Source organism: Siphateles boraxobius, unplaced genomic scaffold, assembly GCF_051911475.1.
Source record: "Siphateles boraxobius isolate OS27281-9 unplaced genomic scaffold, OSU_SipBor_1 1, whole genome shotgun sequence".
Classification (NCBI taxonomy): Eukaryota; Metazoa; Chordata; class Actinopteri; order Cypriniformes; family Leuciscidae; genus Siphateles; species Siphateles boraxobius.
Window position 1 is genome coordinate 7621664 of NW_027508699.1, and position 19849 is coordinate 7641512.

Genomic DNA, 19849 nt, shown 5'->3' on the forward strand with positions numbered 1-19849 from the left:
CAGCGTCCCCTGGTTCTCCAGTGCCCCCTGTATCTCCAGAATGCCCGCCCATTCTTCCTCTCCCACCTCCTCATACAGCCAGTTCCTCAGCCAGGCCTTCACTAGTGTCCTTCAGCCCCTCTGCATCTCCAACACACAGCAGGGATCTGCCAAGTGTCTTCAGGCCACCAGCTCCACCTAGCCTAGAGGATCCCCTGGCTCCGCCTCCAGCCTATGGGCCCATCGCTCCACCTCGGCCTGTCGACACTTCGGCTCCACCTTGGCTGCTCCCTCCCTCAGCTCCACCTGAAACCATCGGCCATACGGCTCCACCGGGATCCCTCGTCCCTCCGGCTTCGCCTTGGTCAGACATCTTCCTGCCTGTGCCTATTATTCAAATCAGTTAAATGATTATTAGGCTGCATAAATTAAGTCAGCCAGAACCGGGAACACTTCCTATAACACCAGATGTACTCGCTACATCATAAGAATGGCATCTACGCTAATGTTACTCTTTCTGTCGGGTCAGCTCCACCGGGGTCTCCATCATCTGTGGCGCCATCTCTGTCGGTCGTCCCCAGGGTGTCATCTACCATCAGGTCATTGTTACCATGGCTCCTCCCACCTTCGACTCCGCCCTGGAGCCTTGTCCTAGCTGTCCTCAGGACCACCTCCTGTTCTTAGCTCCTCCCTGGTTGCTTCCTCCTTTCACTCCCCCATGGACTGTTATATTTCTATGGACTGGTGTTTATTTTTCAGTTCCACAACCTCATCCAGAGCCTCAGTTCTATTTAAAGCAAGAGGATGCGCCTTTTCGAGAGGGGGTGTACTGTAACGAGTATACCCTGTTCTGTTGTTTTAGTTGTGTTTTTGGTTCTGTCCTGTGACCTGTCCTGTGTCCTGTTTTTCCTCAGTCTGTTTAATTAGTTATCCCATTCACCTGTGCTTTGTCAATCACCTCGTTAATTATCTTGTTTGCTCTGTGTACTTAAGCCTTCAGTTCTCCCTCTGTGTTTGTCCATCTTCATCAATGTGTGCGTGCGTTTAACTCAACGTAAACCAAATATTTATATATATAAATATTTTTAAACATCCAACCAGAACTACTTGGAATAAAATGGCAGACTGATTGAATCATCAATGAGCTCATGTTTTACCTGGCAGACTATCTGTATTTTAGATTTATAAACAATATTGTTTCAATGGACCATTTATTAATTACTGGTAAATTAAGCGATGCAAAAAAATGTAAAACAATAATCATAACACAATAAAAAAAATTGACATTACTTACAAATTTGGAGGTCTCTTCTTGGGTCAATTTAAAGGATAGTTCATCCAAAAAATGAAAATTCTGTCATGAAATTTAGGGGGCTTTTACATTGGGCTCGTTTGCTGCGGTCCGAGCCCGGGCGCGGTTGTTCCCGGCGCCCCCCGCAGCGTTGGTCTGGTTTCACACTAACTTGCATCTTACGTCATTGCAAACGTGCACGCCACGCCGCATGATAGAAAACACGACGCAGGTCAATATATTGTGTTTTTTATTAATTTGATGCTATTATGCATAGCTGAGTAAACAACGCAGGTTAACTGTGTGTGTGTGTCGCATAAGCTGTCTTTCCGCTGCTTGCAAATGGACTCTTTTGAGACAATGGAGACAATGGATTTCCATTAATTTGTTGCCCTGATTGCACATACTATGCGCGAAAACACTGCAGACTCACTCTTGTTTGTATCCAAGGTAAATCTTCATCCCTTACATGTGTTTTATTTAACTAAATACATCATAATCGGCTAAAACGCATGCGCAGGATACTTTACTTCCTGAAGAAGTGCGCACCCGAGTCCGTGTTGCTTTCACATACACGCGAACCGCAGCACGGTTCGGGAGCAACCGAACTCAGACCACCTCCTCCAGGTAGTCTCGGGTTAGGGACCCAGTGCGCACCGGGGTCCACATGACAGCGTTCACATTAGCGATTTTTCATGCGAACCGTGCCCCGTTCCGAACTAAACTGCCAGTGTGAAAGCCCCCTTAAACTCTCATGTCATTCAAACCCATTAGACATACTGGGCCTTGCAAAAGCACAAACATGAAAGTGTGACACATGTGAACAAACCTAATTGGTTCTCGCGTGTCAAGCCAGCACGTTTACACTTCCATTTCTTATGCTTCAAATGTTTATATGTGAATAATAGCCTAAATTAAACCACTCAATTCATACTTTTAATTAAAGTTTTGGTGAAATGGATTTGTCAGTGGAGGGACAGATATCTCAGGTTTCATCAAAAATTATGAAAGATGAATGAAAGTCCTATGGGTTTGGAACGGCATAAGGGTTGAGTAATGAATTAATTAGTGAATAATTGAATACTCATCATATTATGTGACTATTCATTACAGAGAGTTTATGACCTACTAGGTTCTGCCGTAAGAACAAATGGTGCAGCCATATTAAGTATAGAGTTAGTGATAAACTAGTATTTACCAAGTCCCTATTGTGCAAATCACATAGCAATTAAGGTATGACTTTACCAACGGCTGGTTCAACTATAGATATAGGTCCCTCAGTTCCCTCCTTCAATGTAAATATATGGGACGATGCATCCCCTATAAGCCACATAGTTCAAGGTATCATTCATGTTCATATTATGAATGATGTGGGAAATTTCAAACTTATTAGTGGTAATAAAGCAATAAATCCCAGCCCCAATAATAATAATTTACACTCTCAGAAAAAAAGTACAAAAGTGTAATTGGGATAGTACCCTTCCTTTCAAAAGGTACTAATATGAACCATTAAGGCACTCCATAGTGAAAAAAGAATACTTTATTGTATTTGAAATATATTCCCTTTTTCAAAAGTACATTGCAAATATACTAACAAAAAATGGTACTATCTTTAAATATATTAAAAGTATATTAGCATCATCCTTTTACCTATTTTGTACTTTAGTATATTTTCAAAAATATATATATTTTAGAAAAATATACTTGAAGTGAAAATTCAGTTTATTTTTTAAAAGCGTATTTATTTGCACTTTATTTATTTGCAAAAAATTGTGTGCTGCAAATGATCATTGTAATAATGCATTGAAACTATACTTTCAAAATACAAATATAGTATGCAATAGTATTTTGTACAAAGTATAGCTAAGTAATATTTGTTTATTTGTTATTGAAGACAAAATGTGCAATTTGTTGTATTTGGAATAAGCCAAAGGCAAAGCTATTACTGAGCATATAGTTTATACTCAAATATAGTACACCTCGATAGCCTCGTGGGCAAGTGCGCCGACATGTAAGCGCAGTTGTGCTTTGGGTGACCCGAATTCGAGTCCTGGCTCAAGGACCTTTCCTGATCCCATCCCCGACACCTCGCTTCCTGTCTAGCTACTGTCCTATCCTAATAAAAGGCAAAAATGCCCAAAATTTAAATATATACTTATGGTATATTGCTTGTATGTTTAGAAGACAATCGTAATGCACTTGTAACACAAATAAAGTACACTTTAATATCACTAATCAAGCATGTAATTAGTCCCTACACAGGCATATACTTGAAGTATACTTTAAGTTGTTTCAATTTACAAATTTCAATTTTCAAAAAGTACACTTTATTACACTTAAAGTTATGCTTAACTACAATTTAATTACAACTAAAATATACTTAGTACAAAATTAGTTGTTTCAAAATAGCACACTTCAAGTTAACGTATCATTTACACCCCTGAAGTATACTAAATTAGTCTGGCTGCAAGTATGCTTAGCATACATTTTTTTCACCAAGGCTAATATGCCCCCTTTAAGGATAAATAAGATACAAAGGTGTACCTTTTGAAAGGGTTCTGCCCCAGTGACAGCTTTTGAACCTTTTCTTCTGTGTAGATTCGATTATATGTATGCTTTTTGAGTTAAAGTAAAATGCCAAATATGAGAGTTAGTAACAGTCTTTTGAAGATTTGTGTTTTCCTTTACCCAAGAAAAGAATTGTGTCTTTCACACAATATATACCCAATATTAGCAAATCCAAAAAAAGGGCCCATCGCCAGCTGTGTTCTGTCCTTATATCTCTGCGTGTGTTCTCTTTTTCTGAGTGATTTTTGCATCAAAGCCATCCAGAAATATGTGAAGGACACAATTCTTTCCTTGTATAATATCTATTACAGGCAAATCATTTAACTTTGTTTTGGAGAATTGATTTTCACTTACATTATTATTCTTAATAAGTCAGTGAATATGTTCACATTTAGCAGTTTAATAAGTCAGTGTTTGAAAGAGAACTAAACATTAAAGTAGATAACACAAGCCATATGGCAAAGATGGCCTTTATTTCGGTGGAAAATGTCTCTCTCAGGCCTGTCTGTGATCATCCATCTACCTCTTAATTAACGTAGTCTTACAAACCCCACTCTGAGTGACATTTCAATCCTGACAACTGCTCCATCAAGCTCATGTTTGACCTTAAGAAGGTCTTGCACCAGAATGCACATAGGACATGCCATCCCATTACATTTAAATTCCAAATATATAACCTCAGCAACCTTAAACTTCTAATATTGTCCGAAAAACTGAAACATTTATGGTAAATTGTTTACTTCTAAACCACAAGGATAGAGTAATAAGTAGTGATGCCTGCTTCTTGAACAAATCATCTTTTGAGCTGATTCCCAGCAAGTTATCGGATAACAAAACTTCAGTTCTGGGCCGATGACCCAAGACACACAGCCGAAGTAAAATGCATATGCTCCTTGTCCTTGCACAGCACCGAATGAACCAATGGGCTTGTCCTGCAATCAAACCTATAGGTTTTGCCCAAACAGGGTCCTAATTGGATTTTGGAGTCCAGTTTGGTAGAGAATCATGCTATGACTGCCAGACTACGTTCCCAAAATTGTTTTGGGACATCTCAGAGATACCATGCTGTGAGCTTTATTAAAAAAAAAAAATCTCAGAACCTCACGTCAGGGTGCTTTTTGAGTAATCTTAGTTCTTCTTAATCTTAATTTTGCTCAAACAAAATGATTTCTTGTGGTCGAAAAACAGCTAAAACACAGTGGAATGAAATAGAAAACAAAGGTCTGGAGATGAGTTATTAACAGATGAAAAGGATCCTGTAAAAATGTAAATTCTGTCATTATTTACTTACTCTAAGGACGTTCCAAACCTGTATGCTATTATGTATTTATTTATTTGCTAAAATGCTAGAATCTTAAAAAGATCATAGCGACACACTAACAGGCTCCAAAAAACCCTATTGTATATTGGGTGAGTGATTATTATACTATATTCCAAGTCGCCTGAAGCTGATAGCTTGTGTTATGAACAAATAAAAGTACATTTATGTCATTATTCACTGCTACGTGGTATATAAAAAAAAATATTAAAGCTAATATCCCTTGTGAAAAAGAAATGTGCTTAACTGTATTGAATGATTGAATGTGCACTTGTCTTCACAACTTTAAAGTATTTTTTTTTATCTGTACTTGTAATTATAGTTGTCAGTTACCATGATCACTTATTATTTGCACCTGTGTCTTGTTTAGTTTCCTTTGTGTGTTCTGTGCATTTATAGCCCTAAATTTTCACTTTGCAGTGAGTTATTGTCTATGTTTTTTTTCCCTATGATTATTATTCCTGTGTGTTAGTTGGAATTGTGAATAAAAATTTTGTTTTGGATACTCATCTCAACTTCATCTTGCGATTACTACAACAGCCACAGCGTGACAAAGGTACATTTTAAATAATTTATTAAATAATCTTTTGTTAGGATTTTAAAAAATAAACTTATTTTGATATTGACTATAGCATACTAAAGCACATGTAAAAAACATTATTATAATTTTAGCAATTATAAAATAATTAAATGCATGAGTTACAAGTTATTATGTGAACGTTGCGGACATAGCATTTTAAAAACATTCATTGAGTGTGGCACATGGTGTGGGACGCCCATCAAAGATGTTGCCTATTTTCATGGATGAAGTTTAAATATAGTGCAGATGGATTCAAGGACATGTCCTGTGTGAATAGGACAGTTTTATTAGAAACTATAGACAAGATTGTGCAGTGTCATGTCATAATAATAATATGCTGGGAGGTGATAAATTCGGTTCTCACACATGGTGATGGACTCAGGTTGCGTTGACTGGGTGAAAGTTGATCATGCCGAAGAAAGGATCTGCAAGCGATGGAATTGTAGGAAGTGCTAGCACAAGCTGTGAATGATTGTAATTTCAGAACAACATATTTATAGTCTTAAGAGCTGCTTGTAGCTTCTGTTATGTCTAAGACTTCATGGACATAAAATGGATTTTGGGACTTCTAATCAGCTTATCCAACTATTTATACAACAAATTATATATTTGCATATCAAATTATCCACTTTTCTATAGCTGCTCAAATTACACAAAGGTTTTGACTTCTTAACCAAACGTCCGCCTATTTATGTTAAGTCTTTCAATTAGATTATAAGACAACTAATCAAGAGAGCTACAGACAAAGTGGATTAAGATCTATAGAATATTATGACTAATCATAATAACCATTAACCCCCACTAACCCGCCAAAACTTCACAAGCCAATTTGGAATACCAATACGAATAATGATTGACTGTTGTAAAAATGAAAACCATTCAATGTTTAATAATATTTATTATATTTTTGTGTTGGCCTAGTAGAAGTTCTAAATGGCTGGTAACTTAAAATTTAGTAGACAAACTAGCTGAAAAGTCAAAAAGTTAATTTCAAACCCCGATTATTAATAAAAGGATATCTTGTTGCAGCAAGCCATTAAATAAACACTCACTGACGACTGCCACATAAAAACATAGTAAAACAACACCATAGAGTCTCAGGCCTGGTCCTCTCTCGTCCTTAACTGTCGTCACTCCTTTTATCCTTCCGGAGCTCCGCCATGGGACTCGAGAGCGGTGTGTCGTTCAGGTGCCGCTCATTTAAGGCCCACTGAAGTGCCTTAAAACACATAGCATTTTTCAATGTGTTGACATAATTTCCACTGACACAAGAATACAGGATGGGACATAACGAGCAATCCTCCCCCTTTTTTAAATTTCAGCTGCAGCTTCAGTGTCTATTTATAGTGTAGGCGGCGGGACACTTTTGATTGGACAGAAAATCTGATGAGAAGCTGTTGTGCAGAGGGATGTCACCAAAACCATTGATCCATATTGGCGTTGAGAGACTGTTTGTTTTGAATGCTTATAATTAATACTTCTAGAATCATTTAAATCCTCTAAAAGTTTGTAAAATACAATACACAACCACTCTGTTTACAAGTCCTTTATTTTGGATTAATATATACAGTTCTAAATATAGCATATTTTATACAGTTTATTCAAGTATACAATATTACCTACATTTAAACTCATTTAACAAACTATTTAAATTTAAACATTTATTTAAATAATTAATTTAATAATTTATAAAAAAAAATGTAATTGTATGTTATTGAGGATGTAAAAACATTTTTATTCAAGTATAATTAACTGTTCTTTGTTATCCATTTTTCATCAAAATTGTATTGTACGTGAAATGTCAGTGAGATTGACCCAGCTACTAACTCAATGGCTGGGTAACACAAAAACTACCCAACCATGGAAAAAATAATCCCCAAATATTACATAACAGGGTCATCCCAGCGTTTGGGTAGAAAAAAAATAACTCAACATTTTTAGAGTCTATCTTTTTAAATGGTTATAATTAAGTTTAGTAATAAAAATGGTCATTGTACAGTTTTCTACCTAATAAGTTGTATAAATGTGGTATCATTTTGGAGGTAGGGTTAAGGGATCTAAAATATATCTATTAAATGGTAAAAATGTAAATATACAACAAACATATTTATTACTTAAAATATTCATAAATATTTTAAATGTAAATATGTTTCAACACTATCTATCCAGACGTATACGTATCTATCCAAACGAAAAAACTATTTCACCTGCAAATGTTATGTACTAATTCCTTCATATAAACAATGAGACCATGCAGGGTGATTCAAGTCAACTAAGTGCATTGTGATAGTGTTTTCTACATTTAAAGGAGTCTTATTATGCATTTCAATTTGTCTTATTTAGTTGGTGTATAATGTTGCTGTTTAAGCAGGAAAAAAATTCTGCAAGGTTACAAAGCTCAAAGTCCACTCCAAAGGGAGAAGTGTAACAGAATCTACTTTTTTAAAGAACTACAATGAACGGCTCGTTTGGACTACAATGCGTTTTTTCCGGATCTTGTGTCATAATGTTCCTCATATATAAAAATCCCCATCCCCGGAACACACAAAAAAGGTGACGAGCCCTGGTTGAGCTGTGCTAGAGAAAACTGCTTCAAACTTACGTGCCATCCAGAAACTTGCGCTCTGCAAGTGAACGTCATCTCGTGGTGCCATCTCAAAGAGGCACCAAATCTCTTTCTCTGACCTTTAACTGGCCTGTTCCCTGCATGTGGAATGATCTGCCTAACTCAACCAGAGTGGCTGAGTCCGTGGCCATTTTCAAGAAACGGCTGAAGACGCATCTTTTTTGGCAACACTTGATCCATTAATACTAACACCTTATCTTCTATTCTATATTTATTATCTTTATAAAAAAATGCATTAGATTAAACTGGGAAGGGTCATAACACTTGCATATTGTTGTCCTATTGTTAGTTTAACTCAGTAGCGGCTTTAAAGTGCTTTATCCTTTTTTTTCTTTATCCTTTTTTTTCAACGCCTTGTGAAAGGGTTTTTTGTAAATCAATGACAGAATTTGGTTTAACTGCTGCCATCATCTCTACGAAAGTGATGAGCCTAGCAAGGTTTTGGCGGAGTCGTCTGCACACTTGCAGTAGTGGCCAAGAGCGTAAAGTTGAATGATAGGTGACGAGAACCTGATAAAAATAACATGTATCCAATTCTGATTCTCCAGGGATGTAGTGACCTGGGTCCGGAACAGAATCTTTAAGAAACCAATTAGAAACCGGTTTCAGGTCACATGCTGCCCAAAAATGTATAAGGACTCTGATAAACATCCATTTGTAATTACTAATTACTGAGGGAGAGTAATTACTCCCTCATGTTGTTCCAACCCCGTAAGACCTTCGTTCATCTTCGGAACACAAATTAAGATATTTTTGATTAAATCTGAGAGCTGGATCACTCCTCCATAGGCTTCTAAGGGATTGAAACTTGCCACTGCCAGCCCCGAAAAGTCATTAAAGACATCGTTAAAATACTCCAAGTGACTACTGTGGCTCAATCTTAAGTTTATCAAACGACGAGAATACTTTTTGTGCGCAAAAACAAAACAAAAATACGACTTTATTTCAACTATTCATTTCCTTCTCTGTGGGCCTCGAGTGAGTTCACTAGTATAATGGCGTAAGCTTCTGCTGTACGTCACACGCATCACACACATGACCAGCGTCGGCCAATAGTGAGCCTACGTGTGACGTAGCTCTACGCGATCACACTACGCTAACTGACCAACAGAGAAGGAAATGAATAGTTGAAATAAAGTCGTTATTTTTGCGCACAAAAAGTATTCTCGGTGCTTGATAAACTTAAGATTGAGCCACTGTAGTCAATTGGACTATTTTAACGATGTCTTTAATGACTTTTCGGGGCTGGCAAGTTTCAATCCCTTAGAAGCCTATGGAGGAGTGATCCAGTTCTCAGATTTAATCAAAAATATCTTAATTCGTGTTCCGAAGATGAACGAAGGTCTTACGGGATTGGAACAACATGAGGGTGAGTAAATACTGACAGAATTTTCATTTTTGGTTGAACTATCCCTTTAAATGCTGAGGCTCTTACTATCAGCCTGCACATCGTATGAGTAAACCATTTTATTTTGTATTTTTATTTCATTTTTATATCATTTTTGTATACATGTATATTTCTGGAATTTTGATGGGGGCGGAGCCCCAGCCCCCTCTATTGACAAGCCGTCACTGGTTTAACTACTACTATTGTTCTCATTTCATTTGTAAGTCGCTTTGGATAAAAGCATCTGCTAAATGAATAAATGTAAATGTAGAAGATGAAGAGTGTTGTCACAGTCTTTTCCACCCCGGAAAAAGTTTGTCCTAAGGCAGACGAATTAAAGAGGGGTTAAAAAAATGTCAGGGTCTGAACTGGAGTTGAATTGTTTTGAAAATGATGCCATCCTTAATATTTATATCCGAGTAGAGCTTGAGTTACGAGTGACATGACATTTCCTGAACATCCGTTGAGCGCTACCAATCACAACACACTGGGCCAGCTAACCAATCACAGCACATTTCGTATTTCGGAAGGAGGGGCTTCCTCGAAACAGAACCTAAGCGTGTTCTAGCCAGACTGGGGAGAGGAGCTGTAATGATGTAAAATCTGTGAAAAATAATGCTATCTTTGAACAATCAAGCATGAAGACATATTCTAGTACACCCCAAAAATAAAATCAAGACTAAAAGGGCATAATAGGACCACTTTAAAATGATAAAGTAAATATTCTTGGAAAAAACTTATTTTAATTGTATTTCTATTAATACTGACTGTTGCCCACTCCACATATACAAATGCCCACCTCTCACAACAGCATCCTATAATGCCATTGTTATCACATATTTTTGCATTCTCCTCCGTCAAACTTATGATTCATTCGATATTTAACAGGCTAGGCTATACACCTACATGCTAAACTTGTGATTTTTGCGCAGCCAGAAGAAAACATAATTCCAAACTTCTGGCTTACTTCACACATGTTAAGCAAAGATCACAGCTTTTGGTAAGAACAAGAATATTCAGTTACCTTGAAAATCCTCTAAGCAATACCTTGGAGAATGAAGCAGCCTAAGGCTGCATCAATCTTTGCTCATATCCGAGGTCAGTGTCAGCTCCACTGTGGCCCACCAGAGGCTTATTAGCATTAATCATACCTTCAGCAACCATACTCTATTCAAAGTTAGACAAAAGCCCCAGTTTTTTTATGTACCCATCCAATTGTCTCTTCACAGTGACAAATGTAAAATGTTTGGTTAAAGCATATTTACACAAACTATAAGACAGTAGACATTATTTGAAGGCCTGGAAGGATGTGAGTTTAATCCACACATGTGCGCCACGCTTGTAGGTCAAAGAGAAAAAAGCCTATGCTATTTGCACTGTGCTTTTTTAAATTTACAATAATCCTCTGCGTTTTGCACCTACTTTCACCAGGGAATGTGTGTGCCATCCACAGTGGCTGCTGTGTCAGATGGCGTTATGTGGTCTGTGGCGTGTGATCCGGTTCAGGGAAAAGAGGCACAACAGCTGGAGTTTCATCAGCCGAATCCAGTTGCTTTAAGTGATTAGCAGTTTAAGCTGCAGTGAACAGAAACCTGCCTTAGGGTTCACATCTGACCCATTTTTTGAAGGCCGGAGAGGATGAATTCCATAGACGCCTGCCTTCAACTCTCCCAGGATTCAATGACATTTAAGTATACTGTGTTGAATTCATGAATGGGACTGATCCATTTGCTTACATTGAAATTGGTAAGTTCAGCACAATTTAGTGCTCTATCTATAGAGCTCGGTATTAGTGACAGTTTGAAAATCTCTCAGGTTACTGGAACATTGTGAGCTAAATGAGTGAGCAATGTCTGTTGATCAATGTTTGATGGTACGGTTCGATTTTCATTGACTTTCAAAAGCAGTCATCTAATTTCTAATGTTCCGGAGCAGACCACACTGATCCGGACGGCTGTTATCCAATCATCAATCAGTCTTTCAACATTTACAGTGGATTTGATATGGCTTGTTATGTGAAAGAATCGATATTTTAAATTTTCTAAATTTTTGCTTCAGATCCATTTAAGTTTGTCTCCAAGGCAACAGCACTCATTTAAGGTGTTCATTTTCAGGCTTGAGTTCATACCAAATGTTTTGACCCATTGTCATGGTTAGTTGTTTTTTCCATGCATGCCATTTTCCAGAGGTTGAACTCAAGAAATGGAAATCCTCACCATATTCTCTGACTATAATTAGGGGCCAAGCACCGAAGGTGCGGAGGCACCTATTGTATCTGTTCCCGTTCTTATTATTCTTCCGCTCTTGGAGTCTATGGCAGCCCATAGAACCGATTGCGGGAAAGTTGTTTTGGTTTGACATTCTGATAGAGGACAGTCCCAACATTAAATACACCAATTTTGGTGTTTCTAAGTCATTCCCTCTAGCGCCACCACCTGTCCAAAGTTTCACTTTTATTTTGCTAATAACTTCTGAACCGTAAGGCCAATCAACAAAATTCTTTTTTCCTCTAATTCCTGAGCTCATGACGATTCGACTGCACCCCATGAGGTCATTTTCCGTCATAAAAATATGGCCGCCATCTTGAATTTTCTCAAAAAGCTACTTTTTCGAACTCGTCCTAGACGGTTTGTCCGATTTGCACGAAAATTTAACCAGATCATCTTCAGGCAGTGCTGACAAAAAGTTATTAAAATCAAATTGATTCGTCAAATTGTTTTTGATAAACGCTCGAACAAATTTTACGTAGAGCTTGCAAAAACAGTCGTAAGGCTGTATCTTCGCAACGCTTTAGCGTATTAAGACCAAACTTGGTCCATGTCATCACAAGCATGACCTGAGGCTACATGCTGCGTTTCGGCGCAGCGCCACCTACTGGTCCGGAGATACAGAAAATGGCTATTTTTGATTATAACTTCTGAAAGGTTTGTCCAAAAATCATAAAAGTTGTCTCGTTAGATTCAGGGCATCACGATGAGTCGAACGATATCCAATTTTCCTAGATCAGCCATTTTGGCTGTCGGCCATTTTGAATTATGGGTTACAGCTGCTAAAATGCTGTATTTTCTGAACGCATGAACGAATTGTTACGAAACTCGGTATGGGTCATCAGTACGATGCCCTGAAGGAGCCTGAGAAGTTTCGAAACAGCGCCACCTAGTGGTAAATTTTATTTTTCAAATGCTTATAACTTTGGGTGTGGTTGACTTATTTGACGGGAGTCATCTCGTTAGGTTCCTGAATCCTTGCCGAGTCCACAGATACCAAACATGCTAGGTTTTGCCTTACGGTTTGTGTAGCGTTGTGATTTAGCGGTTAAAAAACATTTGCCGATATCTTCGAAACCGTTAGTCCGATCGAGACGAAACCACCGTCAGAAGTTTGCAATCATAGCTGGTTAAATAGAAGCAAATGCCCAAATGCCAAAATATTGATATTAAGGGGTAGTAAAATTCAATCAAAGTCACGAGTCAGTCATTTTTGACATATGTTTTCATATAAATGTCTTTAACTCCGAAGCAAATAGAGATATTTTCACCAAATTTGGCACACACATGTATGGGCTCATTCCGAGGACACAGGAAAAATTTTTGAAATTTTGCCTCTTGGTGGCGCTATAATAGAACAAAACATGAAATTCCCATTGACTTCAATACAGTTTTGTGATGTAAAATGCAATACTTAACAAATGCATTGCTGTAACATTGTGAAACTCAGAATTTGCCACCAGCACCATCCCCTGAAGGTACTCAAAAAATTTCGAGACAGCACCACCTGTTGGTCAAAAGTTAAAATTATATTTCCAAATATGTTTTGAAAAAATATGCTTATTGTGATGACACTGTTCTTAATAGATTCCTTGGGTCATGCCGAGAACATAGATACCAAGTTTTACGTATTTGGACGAACTTCCTGTCCGCCATCTTTATTTACTTTCAAAACATTCTTTTTCGAACTTCTCCTAGACCATTCTTCCGATTTTCACCAAAATCGAATCATATCATCTCCAGACCATGCCGACTAAAAGTTATGTATTTCGTGATGATAGACGAAACCGTTTTCGTATACCGCAGCAGCAAAGTTGAGGCATGCTGCCAAAATTAAGTCTTTATCTATTAAGTCTTTATCTCTGCAATCCCTTCACATTTTGACACCAAACTTTGTATGTGTCATTGTCACCTCAATCTGACCACATCACATCGATTTCATAACTGCGCCACCTATTTGTCGAAAGTGATAAACCATTAAATCATCTTAAAAGTTACTGTATATATGATTTTTCAGCCATTTTGCCAAATTCTCTTAAAATGTCTTTAATTGCTCCATGCTGTAGTTGGTCTGCCACTCCCACCCATGATGGCATCTGTTGTCGCTTCTTGCGCTTGGCCCCGGTAATGGCTGCTTGCAGCTATATTTCATTGTTATATTCATTCTCAGGGTAAAATAGCCATGTGCAAGTCAAGAAATGTTAAATAAATTATTAAAGAAATACAATATGTTCTTATATTAACTATGGCTCCTTTCATGTGTGCTTAAGTGGCTTTTGTAACACTAAATAATTGGTTTCTTTTGAGATACTTTATGGGGACGATATATGAAGACAATTAGCAAAAGGCTCCAAACAGATAATATGCATGGCAAAAAAATTCAGCATTAATTTCCATTGTGCTTAATTTGTGTTATTATGGGGTGCAATTCCCATAAGCATTGTTAGCCAACTATGGTCGTGAGTTCCATTGGTACCATCATAGTTCAACGATTCAAAGAAACCATAATTCCAACGAACATTCACAAACAGCATCACGAAAACTGGTGTGGTTTGAACAGCTCTCAACCTGTGGTTAGAAGCATAGTTTCTGTGTGACCCTATAGTGAAAAAAAACTATACCAAAATTAAAATACATTTATTTCACACTAAGTATAGTACAAATCCATTAACATATTTACTGACATAAGTCTTACACTTGATACTACTGATATAAATATTAAAATTAAACTTCATTTGGACTACGTCTTTATTGCACAATGCACATTTATTAATAAGCCTAAAATATCACTATTAGTAGGATAGTATGATCACTGTAGCCTATAATATCAGTCTTTAAATGCAATATATTTACAGTGTACCTAAAGTATACTTGCAATAGTTCCACTTTAGCATAATCAAATATAGTTTCAGACCCTGTTAGGGACAGATCTGGCCAAACCAATTTTTAAACCCAACGTTTGGGTTTGTCCATATTTGTCCCAAGCATGGGTTGAAACAACCCAGCATTTTTAGTGTATTTTAGCATAAATCAGTGCCCTTTATGAAGAGTGCACATGTGCATAAATACATAAAGGGAACCCCGGAGTATGACGTAGGAGGGAACCAAACATCAAATAAAGCAAAACGAGTGAAGTGAAGTAGTCCTCAGATACAGTAGCATGTCTGTTGAACGGAAACTCCTGAGTTAAATGAACCGCATGTAGCTATACGGGAATAAAGTCTACACCAATTACATATTGAATGTCACGTGATAAAAAATTTTTTTGAAAAATTATTTCTTTCGACGGAGGTGCGCACGTTTCTACAGTTTCGGGAAACGGTCGTAACAAGCTAGTTAATTTATCTAATGGTACATCATGCAGTGTTTAAGCAACGAGTTACATTGTTGTATGGGAATTGCACCCCTGAGTGGCTCAATAATCTTATTTCACGATATGAAAAATTGTATTTCAGGATAATGATCTATATCTTGATAAAGCTGATTTTATTTAATTTTTCTTATTTTCTTATTAAAAATAAGAACAAAGAAGCAAATTACAAAACAGTAGGACCAATACAATAGACCAAAATACAAATTAAATAAACTTTGCATTTTTCAGCAACAGTAGATTTATTTATAGTAAGAAATAGAATGATCAAGTGTATAACTAAAACACTGCATAGTCGTCACTGTATATGAATCAAATGAACTGATTCTAATTAAAAATACAAAAGTGATTCAGTCAAGAGAAGCGAGTGGTTTTCTCCGTCTTTTGTTGTTTAATTAAAATTAATGAGACAGACAACAGTTTATAATGCTGCTGTCCCTTGACCCAATGCACAGATCCAATTTACTGACACACATCCATTTTCACCTAAATGTTCACCTTAATTTAAGACATAACCAACTAATAATGGGCATTTTTGACATTATTGTGTGTGTCTATCTGACCATTTAAGCGCAATAGGACATAAAAGAGAACTGAATTTGCGATTGATTTCTGAGAGATGCAGCGTTCTGAGCGCTTCTCACAGAAAGCCTGTCAGCTGACTTCTCTTTTTCACAGCTTATTGCGTTTAATAACTTGATTAATCATCATACACATTCCAAATTCGTGATTGCATACTGTTTAAGAGAGGCGGCTTTCTGTGCGTGCGCTTCCGCTTTGTGTCAGTCAGCGTGAGCACCAACTACATTGAGTTCTTTTTCACTCTTTCTCACTCTTTATTTTCTCATTCATGCGTTGTTTTATCACTCTTACGTGTAAATAACTTTAAATGGTACTGTGCTACACAGATGTACATACATACCGTGAAATAAACGATATAGTAAAATCTCTAACAATAGACACTTTATCCCGTGGTCACAATATGTACCATCATACCACCCAGCCCTAGCTCAATGTATTGAATATCTAAACATAAGAAAAATGATTTTACTTGATTTCTACTCCTCTCAAAAACTTAATTATCCAGCCCGATTTCACGGCAATTCGTACAAATTTTACGAGGTGGCTAATTCGTAAGAATTCATACGACCTCACTCGTACAATATTTTACGAGTTGCCCAATTCGTATGAATTTGTACGAATGACCTACCCCTGACCCCGCCCCTAAACCTACCCATCACGTGAGTTTAGACAAATCGTACAAATTCATACGAGTGAGGTCGTACGAATTCATACGAATTAGCCAATTTTTAATCACTTGTACAAATTCGTACGAATCGGTCGTGAGATAGCGTTGAATTATCACACATCTCAGCCTGCTAACCTAAATGGGACAACATCAGTATTCCAAGAACAAAATTCTCTACATAATGGTTTAGTGGAGGTGAATTTTTATGATAAACACTTCAAAGGGCTTTCTCACCCTTCTCTTTTTTAGTCTCGGCTGAACTAATGTTCCTTCAGAAGGCAAAGCCTAAGCTATTCGTACATGGGAATAGCTTTACCAAAGAAGGTTTATGTAGGCATAAAGGCACACTTTCAAACATTATTCACTTGCTTCTGAGAATTTAGGAAAATTTAAGTTCTTCCTTATATCAGTGAGAACCAAAATAGTCGAATCATTGAAATGCACTAAACTAAGCATATATCACTCTCAGAGTCTTATATGCAGATTCAAAGAATCCAGTGCTGTGAGTGGCAGAGATCAGTGGGAAGATTGTGTAACATCCATAAACTACAGTAGCACCATTCGAGCCTTTATACTCAACTTGATGTTTAAAACGTGTTTAAAAACATCACTCTGTTCCTCCTCCTGTGCATCTACAGTATCAGACAGAAACTGATGAGGAAAAGAAGCAGCCACAAATTGCGACGCAGTAAATTACTTGCAAACACACAAAACACAATGGTACTGATTTTCGTTTGTCTGATCATGAGAAATGTGACACAGACCTGTGGACTAAACCCATCCTACTCAGATTTACAGCTTGGTGAGACGGAAGACATATTTATCTTGAGGACTCGGAAGCAAACCACACTGGATGGCAGTTCCCTGAAGTGCAAGCGCAGCATCATCAGTCATGTGAACAGCAGCAGGCAATATCTAAGTTCATCTGACTCTATGAAGGTCAAATTCCTTCCAAGTCCAAAACATGGATGTTGAGCCTGCAGTCATGAAGGGTTAATGACATCAATGCTCACTTAATCCATTTTTTATTGATGAAATGTCTTTTTTTAAGGACAAGGGAAATAAATGCATTTAAAACAGCTTAAAGTTCTTCAAAAACGAGTACGAGTACATCTAGTCATTTACACAATGGATATTGAGGAAAAAAACATATAATTATAATACTATAGTAGCCTAAAAGAAAGTATATTTTACCATATAGTATAGTAAAGCCTTTTAAAAGTTATCTTACAATAATAGGACACGTAAAAAACTTAATAGGGACTTAAATAAAACCAGAACATAGTGTTCAGACAGTTAAACGTTTCCATGGGACAAAACAATGCCTTGAAATTATCTTTTCTTCAGAGTTAACGTCCTCCTCATGCAATTAAAGCTTATGTCGTGAAATGTGTTTTGCCCATTGCTCACATGCTAGAGAGCTTAAAAAGTGCGATTTGACCGGTGAGAATAGTAGCCTATTAACTCCTCAATTTGAGGATGATTTAGTTTTTTAAATGCGCACGTGCCGGAATGAGATGCTTCACGCGCTGTTGGCCAATAATAGATAAAAGAAGCATGCCAGCTTACCTGTGAATGTCCCTGGTACATATTCAGTCCAAGTGCTGAAAACACCCGCCGTGTGTTGGTACCCACTACTGTAAATTGTCAATGTGGAGGAGAAAGATGAACGGAGCAATCCCTGAGTCTCGAGATGTTGTTTTCATGCTCCGGCTACGTCCACGTGAGGGTTCCTCTTACAGGACCTTCCACGAGACCGCGCATCCGAGTTTCTGACGTTCATACATGTTAGCTTCGAGGTAGAGGGTTCGTAAAGCAAGTATGGTCTTCCTCTTTTTCCCTCGGGTTATTCCACACACACTCCTTAGTGGAAACGTTCGAGTCCCAGCCCACTTGAGCGCGGAAACGCCTTATTGAGCAGAATGCCACCTCCCATGAATAACATCAACACTCAAGATGTGCTGCTGATGCTGCTGGAGGAAGAGGAAGTACACTACTGTACACTTTATTACTGTACTTTATACTGCTGAGTGATAAGAGGATGTTAATCTGATGAAATTGAAAACCCTTTACAGTCTTCCACATAGGCTACATGTGCTTTCTAAATAGCCTAATTTTATTTATTATGAGCTAACAAAGAGTATTTACAATTAGTTCAACAAAATAAGTAGATATTAACAAAGTATTCTTCTTTTTTATGCAATACATAATCAAGTATCAAGTTTGACATATTGAACTCCTCTATAAATGCTTTGTGATTTAAGTCAAACCTCACAAAAACAGGCAACATTTCATCCTATTTTAGGGACATTTATTATTATCGTTATTATTATTGTATTTTTATGATTTTTTTAACCATTGTTTTTACTGATTCTCTATACATTTACTTAATTTAAATTAGCATTAATTAAAGACAGTACACCATGATGTATAAAAACTATCATTATAAATAGAAAGACAGAAAGAGAGAGATAGAAACATTTTTATAAGTTTTTTCAATCATTCATTCAATAATTTTGTATTACAGTAATGGCTTATTTCTTTATAAAATAATCAGAGCAAAGCAACTTAATTGGCCCATAATTGTCAAATAGACTATTACTGAAGTAATTCTGCTATTCAACTGCATTTGATTTATTCTCCTTTAATGTTCCGATAGATACTTTAGGAATTTATAGAATATCATTTTCTTGCTTGGACCACACATTGTACAGAAATAAATCCGCAATATAACAGAAAAAGTACTGGCAGCTCATTACCAGGACAAAAAATAAATACAAAAAAATCCTTCAGATTAATACAGTACATTGTGCCCTATTTTTACAGATTTTTTATGAGTGTGGTAGTACCCTGTTCCTTCCATCACTGTCTCATTGGAGGCATTCATTATGATTGATTGTCTCTTGTTCAGTGTAGCAGTCCAAGCTTAATCAGAAGTGAGATACACAGCAACCTATTCACTCGCAGTCATCCAGTCTACACTGCTTGTCAGCTTCAAATTAATGAGCTGACATGTAATCAAATATTTCTCCTCCCTGAGTCATAGCAAATAAGGTCAGGACATAGAAATCCTCAATAACTGCAAACCCTCAGTCTTTCTTATGACTTTTCATGAATTTCTTATGGTTTCAGTAAATCCACATCCTAGTGAATATTATGTGACAAAAAAAGAGTGTAGACTTTATATTTCCAGTGACAATAATGCACTCTTGTA

General features: G+C 37.1%; 1 protein-coding gene across 4 annotated transcripts in view; it reads right to left on the reverse strand.

Annotated features, from left to right (window-relative positions):
* Nucleotides 1-18627, reverse strand: part of pex5lb (peroxisomal biogenesis factor 5-like b) — an 82746-nt gene extending 64119 nt beyond the window's left edge. The window contains exon 1 of one of the 4 annotated variants that reach the window (XM_077194258.1): nucleotides 18205-18627. In XM_077194258.1, the coding sequence (XP_077050373.1) occupies nucleotides 18205-18225 (21 nt within the window). In that variant the 5' untranslated portion in view covers nucleotides 18226-18627. The remainder of the gene's footprint in view (nucleotides 1-18204) is intronic. The other 3 variants (XM_077194267.1, XM_077194241.1, XM_077194250.1) reach the window with 3 other exon arrangements.
* Nucleotides 18628-19849: the final 1222 nt, after the last annotated feature.